General features: G+C 32.4%; 1 protein-coding gene across 2 annotated transcripts in view; it reads left to right on the top strand.

Moving 5' to 3' along the window:
- The window catches only part of NCAM2 (neural cell adhesion molecule 2), a 562754-nt gene that overhangs the window by 517453 nt on the left and 23880 nt on the right, over nt 1-21421 (top strand). The window contains exon 16 of one of the 2 annotated variants that reach the window (XM_061425935.1): nt 1811-4784. The exons of the other annotated variant lie outside the window; for it this stretch is intronic. Within the exon in view, the coding sequence (XP_061281919.1) occupies nt 1811-1917 (107 nt within the window). The 3' untranslated portion in view covers nt 1918-4784. Of the gene's footprint in view, nt 1-1810; nt 4785-21421 lie in introns of those variants that run through there. 2 annotated transcript variants of the gene reach the window in all.

Here is a 21421-nt window from a genome sequence, read left to right as displayed (position 1 = left end):
TAAAGCAACAAGCTAAATCTAGAGTATATTTATTTGTTGGACTGAGGGACTAATTTTTAACAATAGGCTTATCTAACATTCATATGTAATACATTCTATTCATAATAGTGGCTTCTCTATGTATGTATTTTAGTGGACACAACATCAGTCAATAGTTTATGGTTCAGATTTTAAAAATATTTTATGATTAGTGATATTTTCCTATTCTCACTTATTAAATATGTGTTTATTTTGAATGTTGTGTCCCTTGATTCACAAAAAAAGTGTGCAAAATAACAACCACAATCAATTTGGGATATTCATACAGCATAATTCTATCTCATTTTACTTTATAAACATTGAAAATATTTGGTAGATGACAAATTACTCTTGTAAAACTGACTATAAAATCATCTATGGAACTAGAGACTGATAAAATGATATTTATTCATTTTCTCTGTAATTTCAATGGCTAAAAATATTCCTAACATGCTAGAATGACTATAATATAATGCCTTAAAAAATTCTTGGTAATAAAATTACTCTGAAAATATTTTTCGCAATTTATTTTGGCTTTACAACATGTTTAATATTGTTTGTTTAACCAAAACCCAAAAACCACCTTAGTACCTTTTAGCAACTGCTTCCTTTTTCTTTTCTTGTTACTATGAATTGAAGACATGTTTAATATTTACATTGACTCAATATAATTTGGTGACACATAATTCTATCCATATAGAGAAGTGACATAAATCATCACCAATACATATATTGCTAACATTTTTTCAGTTAGTTTTTATTATAATCAACTTTTGATTATACAAATAATGAACTATTGAGTGAAATTATTTTGATGGCATTCAACTCTACTTTCAACAAGACTAGTGTATATTTCATCTCCAAATAACATGAACAGAAAATAAAATATTCAAGTTTATGGCAAATACTAAAATGTTTTCTTAAGGTTATGATTGTTTTAGAATAGAAAGAAATTCTAAAATAATGGTGAGGTTGAAGTTCAATTAATGGGGAAGAACTTCATTTTAACAGTGTGGAAATCTCAGCCAAGTTTAAATACTAATCATACGTTCAAGACAATATTTATTTGGTTTAGCCCATAATATAAAAATAAATTTCTGTAAACTATTTTCATTATCTTTGTTTCTCAAAATTATTTTAAATGAGAAACAATAACATATGTGTCACATGTACCAATGGCCAGTTGAGTTAATGTTCCTCGCTTCTATTCTTTTGCAAATTTTCATTGCATGAACTTATAATTTTAATTATATTTCTTGGTAATTCATTCATTATTAAAATATAGCTATTCTTATTAAATGTGTTTTCTAAGAAAATATGATAGCAAAAAAAGTACTATTAGCAAACTTTACAGAATATGATGAGCTCATATTTAAGTAACAGTGTGAATTTACCAGTGACACTGTGGAATGACTGGTGACCTTTTTCTAAAAAGTTGTATCTTCAGTATAAAATATTTACAATGTTCACATTTGAGAAATCAGTGATATAACTAATGTCTATGTTATGTGAAATAAACATTATTTATATTGAGTCTCAGTTATATTTTTAATATGTGACAAAAATTTAGAAGCATTTTATACTAGATTTTTTTATTCTTTGTCTTGTATCAAAATATTTTTTGTAGGTAATTGGTAGTAGCTTTGTGTACATCTTGTATTAATTATTTTCTCCTTTTTTCTTTCCTACTGTCACTTTTTTCTTTTCCTTTATTTTCATGTTTATAACTCTACTCTTTTTCCTTAATTATTTTTTTCTTGTTCTACTTTCAAAAATAATTTTCATCATACAGATAAATGCTGTGAAGCGAATAAAAGCGAAAATGGAAGCCAGTCATGGCAGCTGAATGCTGCTGCATTTTCTTTCATTATAGTCATAAGTTTGTCTTGCATGTTTTAATGTTGTTGCTATATCATATATTTCCTTTTTTGCCCTGAAAACTTACAAGACTAATCTATAATTGCAATAAAATATTTTCTAAAGTCTAACTAAATATGCATGTGTCCTCACCCACAAATAGTGAGCCTTTTTTCCCTACCCCAAATTGCTGACCTTTAAAATAGATATATTTGTTGGGAAATCACAGAAGGACATTGAACCAAGATTGTTTCTTCCAAGTACTAGTTCACAGAGTAACTTGTTTCATTCTCAACTTTTTTTAATTTCTAAAGTTGGCCTTCTTAACTGTCATGTCACTTTTATTTGAACTTAAAAATGAAAGTGCTAGTCACTCAGCTGTGTCTGACTCTTTGTGACCCCATGATCTGTGTAGCCTACCAGACTCCTCTGTCCATGAAATTTTCCAGGCAAGACTACTGGAGTGGGTAGCCATTCCCTTCTCCAAGAGGTCTTTCTGACCCAGGGATCAAACCCTGGTCTCCTTCTTTGCAGGGGGACTCTTTACCATCTGTGTGAGCCACCACAGAAGTCCATTTAAAACTTAAGCATTTGCTATATCTAATATTATTTAATTTGATTATTTTACAAATATAACTCAATATCCATGGCCAAATATTGTATAAATAGAAATTTTGTGATGTAGAATTGTGGCTCTTTCATATTGACTTGATTGTTATTCCTTTGAATGTAGGTTTAGAACTTTGTAAACATAATATTTCATAGTTTACTATTTATATAAAACATAAACCTGATAGCTTTTATTACATTAAATGTGTATGTCTTATGTACTGCCTGATTTTCCTCTTATTGACATAAAATATCATAAGGAATTAAAGTGAACCAGATTCATTTCTTCAATTTGAATACCAAAAATCTAGACTTTTAGTTTTCATTAAATAAAACTACCTTTCTGCAATTGTCCCAAAGTAAATAGTAAGTTAAAGCTGATTATATTTTTAAAGTTGCACCCTGTGTACTAGGTTTGAATTGTGTTTTGCGGTAACATCTAGTATTCATGTTCCAACATAAAATCTTATTACTTTTTCCTGGAAACCTGAGTCAGTTTCTTTGCAAGATCAGAGGGAAGTAAATGTTTTAGCCACTACTTTCCAGAAGATGGAACTGAGATGAGGACGTGTTACTAGATTCCAGCACTGAGAGGAGGCTTGGTTTGATGGAGTAGCATGAGTAATGATTGTTATTTTCACATTTCATTCATTACAAAATAAGAAAGAAGTATTTTGTGTGTTTTTTTTTTAACTCCCAGCTACAGTCTAGCAAGTAATTCTTACTATGTATTCAAGATAATTAGGAGGAAATCAAATTTACATGTATTAACAAGAATGACAGTGGCTCACATGGTAAATCAAATGATTGATTTCTGGGCTTTGAGATTCATTCATCAAAAACAATTTGTTTTGTTGTATTTATTGTTTTTATGTCTTCAATGAAATACTTACAGGATCCTATTATGTAAGATGTAAAGGTGGACCAACCTTTGGTAGTCTGTTTTCTGTAACTCATCTTTCCAAACTCTTTGCTGTCCACTGCTATACTTCTTTCTTCTGAGCTAACAGCAAATCTAAAGAATGCAGAAGTGACCCATTTACAGGTTAAATACACTTCTTTCTCCCCTGCTGAGACAAAGGGATTTCCTCCTACCAATTCATGCAGTGTGGGGATTTAACCTATTTATTGGAAATGTTCTAGTTTTAAAATTAAAATAACCAGTGTTTCTGTGTATTGAAGAACTAACTATAATTTCATACTACATTCCATGATTGCATCTCACATTCCATGGATTTGGATAATACTTGCAGATGTGTTGACTACTGATGTGTAACAAGTGCTAGGAAAGAAAGGAGTTCCAGGAACACTTGCATGAACAAATTTTTCCATTTGTTATAACCTGACTGGATCTTGCCAGTATTATAAATATTTCCATAATAGTCATAGAAATTATCTTGATGTAGTACATGATTATGAAATACTTTTGTAGAGAACATGTAATATGTCTTTAGTAAGATAAGAGAGTTGATTTTTTTTTGAAATTTTATTTTATTTTATTTTATTTTAGTTTTCTGAATGTTGAGCTTTATTTTTTTTTTAATTTTTTTTTAAATTTTTTATTCCTTTATTTCTCATGTGTTCCCCATCCTGAACCCTCCTCCCTCCTCCCTCCCCATACCATTCATAATCTATAATTCAAAGTCACAAACAGTGATATGAAGAACACTCAGTCTAGCTTACATGATACTTTGGCTGATATTTGGACAGGTCAGAAAAGAACCTAAAATTAAAATTCTAGTATCTTAGCGGAATTACTTGCACTTAATAAAGTTGTTCATTTATGTTTTTTAAACATCTAAGTCCAAGTCAAGATATTAATCCTAAAATTAATAAGCTATTTATTATTTGGCCAAGTTTCTATTCTTAGACGAACAGTTATTTTACAGTTCTAAGACGTGCGTAAGTTAAAAAATATTCTCGACATATTAAAATATAAACCCCGTGCTTTGCCTTATGTCTATAAGAAATAGGAGAGCACAAAACTATAAGCAATGCAGCGGTTGCATTTCAAAAAGTGAAACCTTAGAGAGCATAAATTACCTTGTCTGATTGTTATTTTACATTGTAATAAATGTAAATGTTGCTGAATTCTATTTTTTATTACTTGAGTTTTACTTTTGTTATGTACAACCATCAAGTCTGACAGTATGTTTTGTCTAATTGAAATCTGCTGTAGATCTAAGGAAATGTGATTATTGCTAACCAAGATGTAAAAATTCTCCTAGCATCATCCAATATTTTTTTTTAATCCAGTGGATTTTTCAATAAAATTTTGTGCCTAAATGTATAAATATGAACTTGTGTGTAAGGTGAGTTTTATGTTATTCATTATATTTAATCAGAAATATGTACCTATGTTCATTGTTGTATGTATTGTATCGTCAAATGTTAGATCATTTTAACAGTTTGCTTAGACCATATTATACCAGTTATAAAGTTAGGTTGATTTGCTTATGCATAGTTACCATTATTTGCACATAGAGCATTCTGATTATGTTTTTATATACACTTGAAATCATTTTTCTTCTTCCAACCCTTTCCAAGTTTATCTTCTTTTATCCATTTATCATTTATCCCTACTGATCTCTTGACCCCAATTCAAGCTCTAATTATTTATCAGATTGCTCTAAGGTCGATCAAACTACATTTCAGATATGTTAACAGATTATGCCTAAGAGGCAGCAATAAAACCTTTCCTATGAAAAATATTGTCTTATATGGGAGAACCTTAAGTTAATTTCATTTTTGTCTTTTCTGTTCTAATACTGTTATCCATTGAGAATAAAAACATTTTATAAACCCTATACCCATATTTTTTCCAAACTATTATGCAAATGTACTTATGTACTTATCTGCGTTCTTTGCTGGTAGACATGAAAATGATTGAAACTCTTAATGACTTCATTTTCCTTAAATTTTTTTTAATTAGCTTAAAGTATCTCAAGGGTTTAATAATGTTAAATAAATAAATTCTAGAGATTGGATTAACATATTATATATATATGTCAATTATGTAAAAATAATTGCACATAATTTTGACTGTTTGGGCGTTCAGCATTTCTTTTAATATTAATAATTAAAATTACAAGTATGCATAGTAATTCATCAGTTATACAATTTGGAGATGCTTATACAACTTATATTTTCTATTTAATAATTCCCATTAATTATATTTAATTTAAATTATAATGTAACTAAGGAAAATTCTATACTGTTTTTTAATCCAGACAGGTAGATTTATGATTTTTTATTTATATTGAACAAAATAAAATATTTGAGGAGGAATTAGGCCATGAACTTTTAGATCTGGGTGGTTACTTTCAGATATATGAAAAGCATTCTTTTTATTCATTATACACCTACACATGAATAAAATAATAAAATTTCTAGATTACAAATGATTTTAACAATTCAAGATGAATATTTGCATCACTAATGCAGTAGAGTAAATATGTTTGTATCTACCTTTCAAAAATAACTAATATTATGTGTATTTTCAGTTTATAGTAGTTAAGCAACATTTCTAGTCATAAAATTATCTAAAACGCCCCAACTATTTTATTAGTAGCACTAAGAGTTTTAAATAAATAACTTCTTAGGACACTGAAGTGAAGTGAAGTTGCTCAGTCGTGTCCGACTCTTTGCGACCCCATGGACTGTAGCCTATCAGGCTCCTTCGTCCATGGGATTTTCCAGGCAAGAGTGCTGGAGTGGATTGCCATTTCCTTCTCCAGGGGATCTTCCTGACCCAGGAATCGAACCTGGGTCTCCTGCACTGCACGCAGATGCTTTACTGTCTGAGCTACCAGGGAAGCACTACCTAAATTAAATATTATCATTTACATATTTCATAGCACTTATATATTAGAATTCCATTCACCGAATAAAGATACTAGATGAAAAGTTCATACCTAAATTTGTCATTTTATGTATTTTATTATTCCTCAAATCTATGAGACATAATGTAGTATCCTTTAACCCACTTTTGAATAAGTACAAATCAAGTAAGCTTTCTCTTACTTGGTTTTATTTCCTTTCATTCTTCCTTCTTAATTTTTCTTTATACTATTCTCTCTCTCTCTCCCTTCCTCCCTTTGCTCCTCCTCTCTCTCTTTCCCTCTCAATTTCGGGCCATGGATAAATAAGATGCAGTTCTTCTGTTCCTTTTCTGTTAATTGCTGTTAAATTTTTAAATTTCAGAATTTGTGGTATATATATATATGTCATAAAACCTTAAACAAAGTTAATGCATTGAATGGGTAGATTAAATTTATTTTCAAATGATTGGAGATATGAATATTCTACAAGTTGCCCTGGAATGATTTCAATATAAATTGAAATTGGTAAAAAGCCTATATTTAAATCAGCTGATTATGTCATTAAAAATGAGGTAGTATTTAATCACTATTAATGCTTGATAATCTTAGAATGCAGAAGATATTAACAGTAAATATTAGGTCTTAACTAAAAGGAAAAAGTTTCAAATATCTAATTAACATATTTTCTGCCCAACCACCATCTAAACTAATCCTCTAGAGTTAACATCTTTAATTTTTTAATTATTTATTTCTAGTTGAAAGATAATTGCTTTAACAATATTTTGTTGGTTTCTGCCATACATCAGCATGAATCAGCCATATGATTCATGCTGATGTATGTAGTATATCTTTCTACTACATGGTGCTTAAAAATTTAATATAATACATAATGATTATAAAAGTAAATAGCATCTCAGTATTTTGGTAGGAGAATGGATTCAATCTAATTTCATTGTTCTGAAATAAATCAGAGATGAGAATCTAATATCAATGCTTTATTTTCCAAACACCTTAGTTTCTTTATCTTACCTAAGATTATGAATCAGATACAGATCTCTGGTAGTCATCCTCCCCTCCCTCATGGTTATTAAGTAAGTAATTGGAAGCCTAAAATACCTGTCTGTAAATCTTACAGAAAGAGTGGATTATTCTAGAACATCAGTTTTTAGCTACTAGTTAGCAAAATTGAAAAACAAAATAGCCAGGGAAAACACATATGTTCAAAAGTTCTAGTAGTGAATCTGAGGTGATTTGAACTGCAACTGATGTCCTCCTGTCTTTGTTGTAGACTATTATTCCAGCTACTTTTTAAAGATATACTCATTCAAGTGTAATTAAATTTTAAGTATGAACTAATCTAATGTTGGTTGTCTTAAGCCTACATACATTGTAAACTTTCTTTATTTGTATATGTTCAAATTGAATTTAGTTATTCTTTATCACTCCATTTTCAAGTAATGGAAATGTAGTTATAAACTGGGAACATTGCATAATATTCAGAGATAACATAACTTTTAAATTATGCCATATTTATCTATGTACTAAATGGGCACAGTGAAATAAATCTCTAGTAAATCCTTTTTTTCCCTAAAAAGTAAGAAATTGAAAATGACTGTTTTTAAAGAACATCCATAATTCATGAACTTCTTTCAAGAATATTTTTTATCTCACATCTTAACATCGATTTTATATATAACAGTTCTGTTTTAAAGTGATTATTTCTGATCATTTTAATTGCATTTGTTTTCATCATAGCTTATTTTCTTAAAATAAAATGTATGTTATATATGTATTGTCCTCAATATCATCTCTTATTTAAAACCTGTGACATAATATCCAGCACTTTGTGTAATCCTATGCATGAGTTTCATAGTATATTAAATGTCATTTTATTTTCTGTACTTCTGTGTCTCCATTGTTGTAATAAAGAAAACTGAGGAAAAACTTTGCTATATGTGTTTTCTTTATTACTGGTACAAACCTTTTCTGTCTTGTGTGTTTTCATTTCTAACTTGATCAGATTCAGTATCTCAAAGTAATACATGTATGGTAACACATGCATATATATTTCTCTTTTACAAACAGTCAATTGTTGCATTGCCAGTTAAAAATTAAATAGTGTAGAAATTACAAAAGGGAAAATACTCATTTTCAAGATTTGCATTATTTTAAGGCATGCTTAATCTTCCTTTATCCAGAACAGCCTTCTCCCAAATATATGTCTTAAAGACCACTCATTAAAATGTTTGCATACATTTTAAAATGAAAATTATAATATCTGTATTTTGTTACAATGCTTAACTTATTTCAGTTGATAAAATAGTTATAGAAGTTTTATATATTGGGAGAGAGAAAGAGGTAAGCTGATTTTTTTTTCTGTTCTTGTTTTTATTTTTCCTGAAGCTCCTTAAAAATGATATGGTATCAAATGGGAAGTATCTGGGGATATTTGAACATTTTCATAGTGACTGTCACAGTAATTTTATATTACCTGGTTAGATTTATGTTACTTTATTTTGGGGGACCACTAAGGAAACTAAAGAGATTTGAGCAAATATATTCTAGCATTCTAATAAAACACCATTATCTTGTTATAGCAACAATCTGAGGATCAGAGAACGACTAGTCATTGACATAGTCCAGTTACTCATATTCTGTTTTCCTTGTATGTTTGTTTTACCAAATTACACTGACAGGAGGTATACCTAAATCTCTTGTCTATTACTTATATGATCTTCTAGCTTTGACCTGATTCCTTTGACTTCTTGATTGGACCATAGGAAAAACTTTCTGGCAAAGGAAAGGCTGTGTATTAACTGACCACCATGCCTTCCAGTAGTCCTGGTACTTCTCTTAAGCTGCTGTTATATTTCTCACTTCAACTTATACATAAAGCTTCATTTATTCTCATGATCAGTATAATAAACTCACGTGGTGTATATAGTCTTAGAGTATCACGTTAAATTTTATTATTTTCTGATTTTTATACGTTGTATAAAAACGTTTTTTAAATGACTTATTTATATTTTTGGTTGAAATAAATAATATTATCTTTATATGAAATACTATTTTTACTTTCTAATGAAAGCTAAAATAGACATTTCCATTTCAACATCTATCCTTTTCATTTTAAAAATAAGAAAATTCAGTACATAATTTGCACAGTGGCTATATGCTTGCTTTACTGATTTCTCATTTATTATTACAAGAGAAATACTAAATTATTTTAAAAATCATATTAGAATATATTCTTTTATTTTTTTAAATGTGGTTAAAACAGAACTAAAAATTATCTCCTCAAACTAGCATTTCTGGTTTGAAGAATCTCTGAATGACAAATTTCCATTTGCCATTGCTTCTTTCTATATCATTTCATCACGCTGAACTGGATATGTACATTACCTGAAAGATTAAATGCAAAATTCACTGATGGTCTTGAAAAATGATGAGAAATATATTATACTTTTGGTACTTATTGTTGGAAAACAGAATAACAATTAATTGGGTTTTCATATACTATCCTGAGACTTACTCTTCCATCAAATGGCTCAGATATGAAGGAAAGTTTACTTAAGGAAATAGAAATATTTCTCTACAACACTATTCAGTATGGTTCATTTCTAGATTTCCTCATACAAAAACAGGAAACTGAAAGTGATTGACTTGCCTGTGTGTTACTCATAACTTAGTATGTCACATTTTGGTAGTTGTTAAAGGACATAAACATAATTATAGAAATTCTCAGTTGATTCAGGCCTATTAACAATTCCCATTAAGATTTTAAAATATTAACTTTTTTCCTGCTCTTAAATATACTTTGTTTTCTAGGCTAGTTTCAACTTTGCACCAAAATTGAGAGTACTGTACTGAGTTCTTATATACCTCTTATCTCGATATACATATAGCCTCCTCCATTATAATCATGCAGAGTGGTACCTTTGTTACCATCAATGAACCTACATTGAGACATCATTTTTTACCCAGAGTTTGTATTAAGTGTTACTCTTGGTTTTGCACATTCTATGGGTTTTGATGAATATATAATGACATGTATCCACCATTATGGTATCATACAAAACAGTTCCAGTGCCCTAAAAATCCTCTGTCCTCTGCCTGCCTTTTCACCCCTGTCTCTCTGCTAATTCCTGACAACTACTGATGTTCATAGGTTTGCCTTTTCTGTAGTGTCATATAGGTGGAATCATACAGTAAGTAATATTTTCAGATTGGCTTATCTCACTTGGTAATGTACCTTTAAAATTCCTCCTATATCTTTTCATGTGCCTCTGTATCTTTTCATGTTCATTTCTTTGTAGTATTGAATGATATTCCATTGCCTGGCTGTTCCATGTTTTATCCTTACACCAAATGAAATGAATAACATTTTTGTCTCCATTTTTCTTAGTGAAAGTCTACACTTCTATTTTATAGTTGATGGTATACAATATAGTCATTCAGATGCAGTGTGCAATAATAACTGGCCCTACATGTTTAGAATGTTTTGTTTTAATAACGTAGCTTAATTTTTTAATTTAACCCCAATGCAGAAAAGGAAGTTTCTAAGACACAATACAATGCATGTTAAAATGGAAATTTTGTAAAATTAATAGGTTATAAATTCCTTAAAAAATGATAATATCATTCATATATTTATTCACATTTACATTTATTGTCTTATAAATTTAGAGAATTCAAAAGTATGTATATTTAAGAATTTTATAATAAATAGGTTAAACTGTATGGAATTTCAATAAACAATTTGTAAAACATCAATTGTAGTTTAATATTGATGCTCCTGCTCTTTAGTTGCTAAGTCATGTCCAACTACTTGCTACCCCAAGAACTATTTAGTCTGCCAGGCTCCTCTGTTCATAGGATCTCCCAGCCAAGAATACTGGAGTGAGTTGCCATTTCCTTCTCCAGGCAGTCTTCCCAACGCAGGGAGCAAATCTCTGCTTCTTGGCAAGTGGATTCTTTACCCCTGAGTCACCTGGGAAGCTCTAGTTTAATCTTATACAAGTGTAATTCAATTTTGTAATATAGTCTTTAAGAAAAAAAGGTGTTTTCTGTTTGTGTAAAGAAAATTTAATTTCCTTGTTTTAAATATAGGGAATACTCTTTTAATATTAAAAGAAACAATGAAATTGGCCATTTAATGAGTGAACAAAGACCTAAAATTTAAACTATTCACTTTTTTTTTAACACTGATCAATATCTGTTTTGATCATATTCATATCATTCTAAGAAGCTCCCTTTTCTACTAACCAATAAAAGCTTCACTGTCTTATATGAAATAACAAAATTAATTCCATGAAAGTAAACTGAACACATACCATAAGATTTAAACTGAATATGAAGAAATTATAGTGAGTGAGGTAAGAATAAACTTCAAATATAGCAGTTTGAATAATTATCATATAGAAAAATATTTTATATTACTGTCCATTTTTTGGACGGGATTTTATGGAAGGTGGTCTCCTTCCAACATAATTAGCAATTTGAAATGTCAGTGTAGATAGGAGCATAGATATTCTGCTATGCAAATGCTTTAGATATTTCACAATTTCCCATGATTTATATTTGTACCAGGTTTTCAACCATTATAAAATATTCATTACTAAGTTTTTAGTTATTTGAAATATTTATCAGAAAAATGTTGTTATCTACTATTTCTTTTAGCCAAGTTGATTTTTCAAAATTAATGCAATTATTTTATTCTTTTTTTTTGGGGGGGGGGTTTTAAAACATTTTTATTTATTTAATTTTTGGCTACACTGGGTCTTTGTTGCTACCTGCGAGCTTTCACGATAGTTCTATAAAGTTGCCATGAATACTGAATTAGGAAATACAGAACAGCTATGGGCGGGTGCTACTCTTTGTTGTGGGGCAGATGCTCCAGGAATGTGGGCTCAGGAGTTGTGGCACGTGGGCTTAGTTGCCCCATGGCATATGGGATCTTCCTGGACCAGGGATCGAACCCGTGTCCCCTGCATTGGCAGGACAATTCTTTTTTTTATTCTTTAATTTCCTTTCTTACATTAAAACATGTTACCTTAACTCATATTAAAACTTGACAAGTTTCCATCAGCATTCTCATAGAAGAAGAATACTTTTTATATTTTAGATTGTTCACTTTTTATACAGAATTGTTTTAAATTTTAAAAAAGATAGATACTAAAACCTTAAGGGAGATTGGATAGATATTTTAAAAATGGTCAAAATTATGAGTCACTTGAAATGTCATTCTAATTAAAAGTATATAGAATAAGTATACAGGCAAACTGTTTACCATCTGAGCCACCAGGGAAGCCCATACTAATTATAATTTATGGTATATATGTATATGTATACATATATAATACAAAATATAGTATATTTTATCTTATACAGTGTCTACTTTTTATATTTTTTGATGGAGACCATTTTTAAAGTCTTTATTGAATTTGTTACAATATTGCTTCTGTTTTATTTATTTATTTATCTTGGCCATGAGGCATGTGGGATCTTAGCTTCCTGTACCTTCTGCATTGGAAGATGAAGTCATAACAACTGGACCACCAGGGAGGTCCCTACAGATAACGTAGGGAAGTCCCTTCGTTATCTAATGTGAATTAAATCACTAATCGCAATATGAGACTATCTTCTAGCTTATTCAATCCCAACAGCAGGCAGATATTGACATGTATATATGCATTATAGAAAAAGGTATGGAATAAGAGAGAGGGAAGGCTGGATGGACATTTAGCACTGTAGCCCAAGCCTCTGCTAGCCCCACTCCCAACCATTGCAACAGGCTTTATTTCCTTGTCCGTGTGTTTCTAGCCTCTTCCTACCATCTTTTAAGAAAAGATCAGTTAGGTTTTGTTGTTGGTGGTGATTATTTTGTTTTGGTTGATTTATTTTTTCATTTGTCTATTCAATTGAAAGTTTCATTCTTTTTAACCTCATAATTTATCACTTAATCAGCATCTTCCACCAGTTACCCCCAATATCAAATCCCTAATATCCATAAATATCTGCTAACTTCAGGTTATACTGTATATTTTCATATATCTCCTTCTTTGCTCATATCATGTTCTAACTTAAATGGGCTCATAATCACACAGAAAACTTCTTATTCTTCAGTGTCATGTCAGAAGTTATCTTTTCTATCATGCCTTCCTTGACCACTAGTCATCAGCTTCCACGCTTCTTCCACCTATTTTCTCAGGTCACACTATGCTACACCACTAGAAAAGCATTCTCAGTCACCCCTACAAATACATTAATAACTCCCAGTGAAGAGAGTCCTTTGCCTTTTTCTTTTTTTATTCTCACAACAGCTTGATAGAATTGTTTAATAGCATTATGATAATCATGTCATATGATTATCACATAGGATGATCATATGTCTTTGACCAATTTGTCACTAGGCTAAAAGATAACTTTTATGATATAAAGGACTAGAAAATATTTTGAAAAAACATGTCAGTCACAATCCTACTTTGTAAATATATATATATATTTACATATATATGTAAATAAACATGTATACTTTTAGAAAAGAGTGTAGGGCTTTAAAAATATTAATTTGCATAGTAAAGTATAATTTCCTTTCCATTACTAAACCAATTATCTTCAATTAACTGCTTTTTCTTACCTCAAATCAGTTACTTAGTTTAAAAAAATGTCTGATTTATCAGTGCTACCTCTTGATACCATCTTCCAAATCTCTCCTGTTAGTAGGGAAAAGGGACTTGAAAGGAAATTGTAGATTAGCATTGCATTTATGCATTAAAAAAATCATTATACATGTAATATCATTTTGACAGAAAAACCAAAACGACTAGAAAATAGTATATAGGAATTGTAAAATACAATCTTCACCTCCCAAATACTAGGGTTGTATGAAAAGAAATTCGCTAGTAGGTAGTAAGTTGTCTACATCAGTATTGCTGAACTGATTACACACACAGAAGACAAGACTACCTTTTTAAGATGTACCAAAAATAGCCTGAAGACTTAAAACATAGATGAGGACTTCCCTAGTGGCTCAGATGGTAAACTGTCTGCCTGCAATGCAGGAGACCCGGGTTTGATCCCTGGGTCGGGAAGATCCCCTGGAGAAGGTAAAGGCAACCCACTCCAGTACTCTTGCCTGGAAAATCCCATGGACAGAGGAGCCTAGTAGGCTACAGTCCATGGGATCGCAAAGAATCAGACACAACTGAGTGACTTTACTTTCCTTTTCCTTTTAAACATGTATAAAACATAACATAGGGCTTTATTGATATGTCTGAGTAATGTTGAAAGATTATTGGTGAATTTTGCTTATATCTTTTAAAATCTGAAAATTTTCAATTCCTAAATTTATGAGGAATACTACAAAGGGTTTTTTCAAAGAACCAGAAAGCTAGAAAATCACATACAATATAAACTTCCATGTAACTACGGATCTCCAACATGACTTTTATAATATATTTGTAGATATAAAGAGCTCCAATGAACTCAATATATGTTCATTTAAAACACAGCTAATTACCTCTGGTGTGATCCTAAAAGCCAAAAATCCCTAAGACAAGTCCCAAAACACTTATAAACTGGTGTAATTACATACAAGTATGTACTTTTTTCAAGTATCTCATAGTTTTTATTTTTAATATATTTTTAAGATTTTACCCTTTTAAAATTCCAATATTATTTGCCTGAAATGCAATCCTTTATAAAAGACTGCAGTTTTATCTTCACTGATGACTATACTCTCTTCACAGCCAGCACAGATATACTAGCATTATGTACATTTTCCCTTTAAATCGTACCCTGAAAAACATGGGAGATAGAACACTGTACCTACACAGTTTTTGTACAACTAGCTCAATAAGCAATTAAATATCTGAATAAAGTGAAGGTTTAAGGGCACTCCATGGACATGAGTTTGAGTAAGCTCCAGGAGTTGGTGATGGACAGGGAAGCCTGGCATGTTGCAGTCCATGGGGTGGCAAAGAGATCGACATGACTGAGCGACTGAACTGAAGTGAACTGAACTGAAAAAGTTGCTAATGAGCACATTTTGTCAAAAAGCTGAATGATGTAATTACTTTATCTCATAAATACTATTAACAAGAATTGTCCAAAAAAGAACTGATACTACAGAATAAATGATTAGAACAGAAAGCAAGTATAGTCATAATTTAAAACAAACGAGACTTTGATCCACTTCATATTAAAATAAACTTTTAAGAGATTTAATCTTATTGTTTTATTTAAATGGATATTTACATGTCTAAAATATTGTGCAAAAAACCTTAACTATAAAAATAACAATGTGATTCAAAACCTCAAAACTAAAAAAAAAAACCCAAAAAACTCAAAGCTAATGGTGAGCTAAAATAGACAAAAGTGAAGAGAATACCTATATATATATATACACACATACATATAGGTATATATATACCTACATATATACCTATATATATATATATAATCCTATGTTCGTGGGATTTCTCAGACAAGAATACTGTAGTGGATTGCTATTTCCTCCTCCAGGGGATTTTCCAACTCAGGGAATGAACCTGTGTCTCTTGCATCTCTGGCATTGGCAGGCTGATTCTTTACCACTGTGCCACCTAGGAAATATACATATATATACATATATATATATATATATATATATATATATATATATATATATATATATTTGTTCACGAACTAAGCATCAGTTCAGTTCAGTTCAGTCGCTCAGGCGTGTCCGACTCTTTGCGACCCCATGAATCACAGCACGCCAGGCCTCCCTGTCCATCACCAACTCCTGGAGTTGACTCAGACTCATGTCCATCGAGTCAGTGATGCCATCCAGCCATCTCATCCTCTGCCATCCCCATCTCCTCCTCCCCCAATCCCTCCCGGCATCAGACTCTTTTCCAATGAGTCAACTCTTCGCATGAGGTGGCCAAAGTACTGGAGTTTCAGCTTTAGCATCATTCCTTCCAAAGAAATCCCAGGGTGATCTCATTCAGAATGGACTGGTTGGATCTCCTTGCAGACCAAGGGACTCTCAAGAGTCTTCTCCAACACCACAGTTCAAAAGCATCAATTCTTCAGCACTCAGCCTTCTTCACAGTCCAACTCTCACATCCATACATGACCACTGGAAAAACCATAGCCTTGACTAGACGGACCTTTGTTGGGAAAGTAATGTTTCTGCTTTTGAATATGCTATCTAGGTTGGTCATAACTTTCCTTCCAAGGAGTAAGCGTCTTTTAATTTCATGGCTGCAGTCACCATCTGCAGTGATTTTGGTGCCCCCCAAAATAAAGTCTGACACTGTTTCCACTGTTTCCACTGTTTCCCCATCTATTTCCCATGAAGTGATGGGACCAGATGCCATGATCTTCATTTTCTGAATGTTGAGCTTTAAGCCAACTTTTTCACTCTCCACTTTCACTTTCATCAAGAGGCTTTTGAGTTCCTCTTCACTTTCTGCCATAAGGGTGGTGTCATCTATGTATCTGAGGTTATTGATATTTCTCCCGGCAATCTTGATTCCAGCTTGTGTTTCTTCCAGTCCAGCATTTCTCATGATGTACTCTGCATATAAGTTAAATAAGCAGTGTCCCAATATACAGCCGTGATGTACACCTTTTCCTATCTGGAACCAGTCAGTTGTTCCATGTCCAGATCTAACTGTTGCTTCCTGACCTGCATACAAATTTCTCAAGAGTCAGGTCAGGTGGTCTGGTATTCCCATCTCTTTCAGAATTTTCCATAGTTTATTGTGATCCACACAGTCAAAGGCTTTGGCGTAGTCAATAAAGCAGAAATAGATGTTCTTCTGGAACTCTCTTGCTTTTTCCATGATCCAGCAGATGTTGGCAATTTGATCTCTGGTTCCTCTGCCTTTTCTAAAACCAGCTTATTCAGTGTTATCTGTCAGAGACAATAATAGCATTATCAATAATTATCTTTTTTTGTTTGTTTAATTTTGACATCAGACTTTCAGTGATTGGGAAAGATTTTAATTTGGCATATAGAAGAAGCAAGGCAATGACCAAAAAGGTATATTTACTATACAAATAATGAAAAAAATTAAAAAATAATAGTAAACTAAAAAACTCTCAAATTTTAGTCACAGTGAGATGCACATCTAAAACTGGAAGAATGAAAATATACCAAAACCTTAGGCCTAATGAATAGTGTTTATCAAAAATAGTAAAAAATACATGTAAAATATAAACATTTATTTACAATTATTTTATGCACCATAGTTCATGTATGCTAGCAATTTTAAAGTATTTATACTTGCTAAAATGTAGAAAGATTTAGAGTAAAAGAAGAGAAATCCTAATTTTTTAAAAGAAGATACTATAAACAAGTGATGAATAATAAGTTTGCCATAAACAAAATGATCATTTGTGTTAGTCAGTCATATCCAACTCTTTGTGACCACATGGAATGTAGCCCATCAGGCTCCTCTGTCCCTGGGATTTTGCAGGCAAGAATACTGGGGTGGGTTTCCATTTCCTTCTCCAGGGGATCTTCCTGTCCCAGGGTTCAAACCTGGGTCTTGTGCATTGCAGGCACATTCTTTACCATCTGAGCCACCAGGTTTGTAAAGTAATATTTTTACTGTGTTTTGGAATTTCCAAAGTAGCTTCATATATGATTATCAAAGAATATTTTAGCTAGGTTACATGAGAATTATTGTCCACATTTCATTAATAATTAAATAGAATAAAAGTGTGACAGATATTTCCATTTGTAGTGTTTTGGCCACAAAATGGTAGAGATGAAAGTAATTTCCATCAATGTTAGCTTTCTATAACTTTAATTTCTTATATTTTTTATGTTTTATAATTATACATTGCATTTTTATCAAAAGATCAATATGTTATAAAGTTATCTTAAAATAAAAGCATGTGTCATAGGAGGAGATATTCAGTTTTTCTCTAGTCATGTGTGTGTGTGTGTTAGTCACTCACTCATGTCTGACTCTTTGCAACCCCATGGACTATATAGCCTGCCAGCCTCCTCTGTCCATGTGATTCTTCAGGCAAAAATACTGGAGTGGGTTGCAATTCCCTTCTCCACGGGATCTTCACAATCCAGGGATTGGACCCAGGTCTCCAGCATTGCAGGAAGTTTCTTCACCAACTGAGCTACCAGGCAAGCCCTTTGGTTGTACGGGAAGCAATGAAAAAAGTGGCTTGGATTGGAGAGAGAGTATAAATTCCAATCGTAGTAGCTCTTGAGTTTGTTTGAATTTTTAAAACATTTTGGATTAATAGAAAATGATATGTTTAATCACCCTTGCTGTTATAGTTTGCAGTGATTCTCTCTTTTTATTTAATACAATTAAAGAGGTATTGATCAGACATTAAAAACCTCAGAATTTCAAACATTTATGTCAAACAGTCTTCAGTTCAGTTCAGTTCAGTCGCTCAGTCGTGTCAGATTCTTTGTGACCCTATGGACTGCAGCACGCCAGGCCTCCCTGTCCATCACCAACTCCCAGAGTTACTCAAACTCATGTCCATTGAGTTGGTGATACCATCCAACCATCTCATCCTCTGTTGTCCCCTTCTCCTCCAGCCTTCAATCTTTTCAGCATCAGAGTCTTTTCAAATTAGTCAGTTCTTCCCATCAGGTGGCCAAAGTATTGGAGTTTTAGCTGCAACATCAGTCTTTCCAATGAATATTAAGGACTGATTTCCTTTAGGAAATGGACTGGTTGGAACTCCTTTCTGTCCAAAGGACTCTCAAGAGACTTCTTCAACATCACAGTTCAAAAGCATCGATTCTTTGGCACTCAGCTTTCTTTATTATGTTCAACTCTCACATCCACACATGAATACTAGAAAAACCAATAGCTTTGACGAGATGGACCTTTTTCGGCAAAGTAATGTCTCTGCGTTTTAATATGCTGTCTAGGTTGGCCATACCCACTCCAGTACTCTTGCCTGGAAAATCCCATATGCAGAGGAGCCTGGTAGGCCGCAGTCCATGGGGTTGCAAAGTCGGATACGACTTAGCGACTTCACTTTCACTTTTCACTTTCATGCATTGGAGAAAGAAATGGCAACCCACCCCAGTATTCTTGCCTGGAGAATCCCACGGACAGGGGAGCCTGGTGGGCTGCCATCTATGGGGTCACACAGAGTCAGACACGACTGAAGCGACTTAGCAGCAGCAGCAGCAGGTTGGTCATAACTTTCCTTCCAAGGAGCAAGCGTCTTTTAATTTCATGGCTGCAATCACCATAAGAACTGATTTTGGCGCCCCCCAAAATAAAGTCTGTCACTGTTTCCACTGTTTCCCCATCTATTTGCCATGAAGTGATGGGACTGGATGCCATGATCTTAGTTTTATGAATGTTGAGCTCTAAGCCAACTTTTTCACTCTCCTCTTTCACTTTCAAGAGGCTCTTTAGTTCTTTGCTTTCTGCCATAAGGGTGGTGTCATCTGCATACCTGAGGTTATTGATATTTCTCCCTGCAACCTTGATTCCAGCTTGTGCTTCATCCAGCCCAGCATTTTTCATGTGGCCCCATCCTTGCAGCAGCGCTCCTCTGACCCATACCTCCACAGGAGACACTCAAGCACAGTTCTGTCCCAGTTTCCGTGGGGTCCCCAGGTCCCGGTGCGCACAAGGCCTGCCTGAGCCCTCTGAGTGTCTCTGGCAGGAATGGGGTCCAACTCTAAATGCGAATTCACCCCTCCAAACAGGCTTATCAAATGTGAATTCAAATTGAATGGATCAATTGTATAGCAAAAACAAACAGCATTGAAAAACAATTTTCCTCCAATTAAAAAATTAACAAACATTAAATGGAATGGATCCATCATTCAGGATTAACAACAGTCAGTATAAATACAGGAAACCCATGGTCATGACATAGAAGAGAACTGTGGTATGTGGAGAAATGAGAAGAGTGGGACATTGTTCTTAGATTGTTATATCAATCGTTTCAAAAGTTCACCCTTTAATAGTGAATTTTATAACATGCTTGAATAAAAGTCTTCATTGTTTTTTCTCCTTGTGACTACACTTGCAGAAGTCATGTTGTTTCAAATTTATAAAAGTAGATACTTGGAATCATTTTTCTAAAAACCTAAAGTACATAATATTTCTATGAATATGCCTGATTCCTCATTGAGTATAACTGAGAGAAAACTATCAAGCGTAAAGACAAATAAGTTCTGTTTAGCAAGTCAGGTATTCCCCATAGGAAATTGTCTTATAAATGAAACTTTTCTCTACCCAACTCCTCAGAATTGAAAAGATTATTTTCTTTCTTGAGTGGATTATGTCAAAAGATGCAAAGACTGCAGCTTAATCTATAGTGGGCAATACTATGATTATACTTCATTTTTTTTTAATTTTTTCATTTCATATATGATATTATACGTGTTTCAGTGCCATTCTCCCAAATCATCCCCTCCTCTCCCTCTCCCACAGAGTCCAAAAAACTGTTCTATACATCTGTATCTCTTTTGCTGTCTCGCTTACAGGGTAACAATAAATTACCGTCTTTCTAAACTCCATATATATGCGTTAGTATACTGTATTGGTGTTTTTCTTTCTGGCTTCACTCTGTATAATAGGCTCAAGTTTCATCCACCTCATTAAAACTGATTCAAATGTATTCTTTTTATACTTCATTTTTAATATTGCCACTGTTGATAAAGCTGTAAAGTTTATCAACATTTTTAAGTCTCTTAAAAATACTTTTTTTCTGTTGATATAGTCTAGACCCTAATCTTGTTTCTATACTTTGGCTCTTTTTACTATATTTTCCTATTCTTTGTTAATTTGGGGGGATCCTATAAAAATATCACAGAACACTAAATAATCAATTTAAGATCATTTCCAAGTATATGAATGACAAGTGATTTTGGAAAGCAACAATCTAAATAACAGAGCAAGAAACTATTTGACATCTTAAGTTCACTTTTTAATTAGAGCAGTAGGTATGCTTTTTAATAAGTTTTTTCAAATTTTTAACTGTAGGATAATTGCTTTACAGTGCTGTGTTGTGTCTGCCATTTGACAATATGAGATATTGTGAAGCCAGAAGTATACATATTATCGCCTCTCTCTGGAGCCTCCTTCCCATCCACTCCCATCTCACCCCTCTAG

The sequence above is a fragment of the Bos javanicus genome, chromosome 1, assembly GCF_032452875.1.
Source record: "Bos javanicus breed banteng chromosome 1, ARS-OSU_banteng_1.0, whole genome shotgun sequence".
Classification (NCBI taxonomy): Eukaryota; Metazoa; Chordata; class Mammalia; order Artiodactyla; family Bovidae; genus Bos; species Bos javanicus.
Note: the sequence above shows the minus strand (reverse complement) of the source record. Positions and strands in the feature narration are given on the sequence as shown.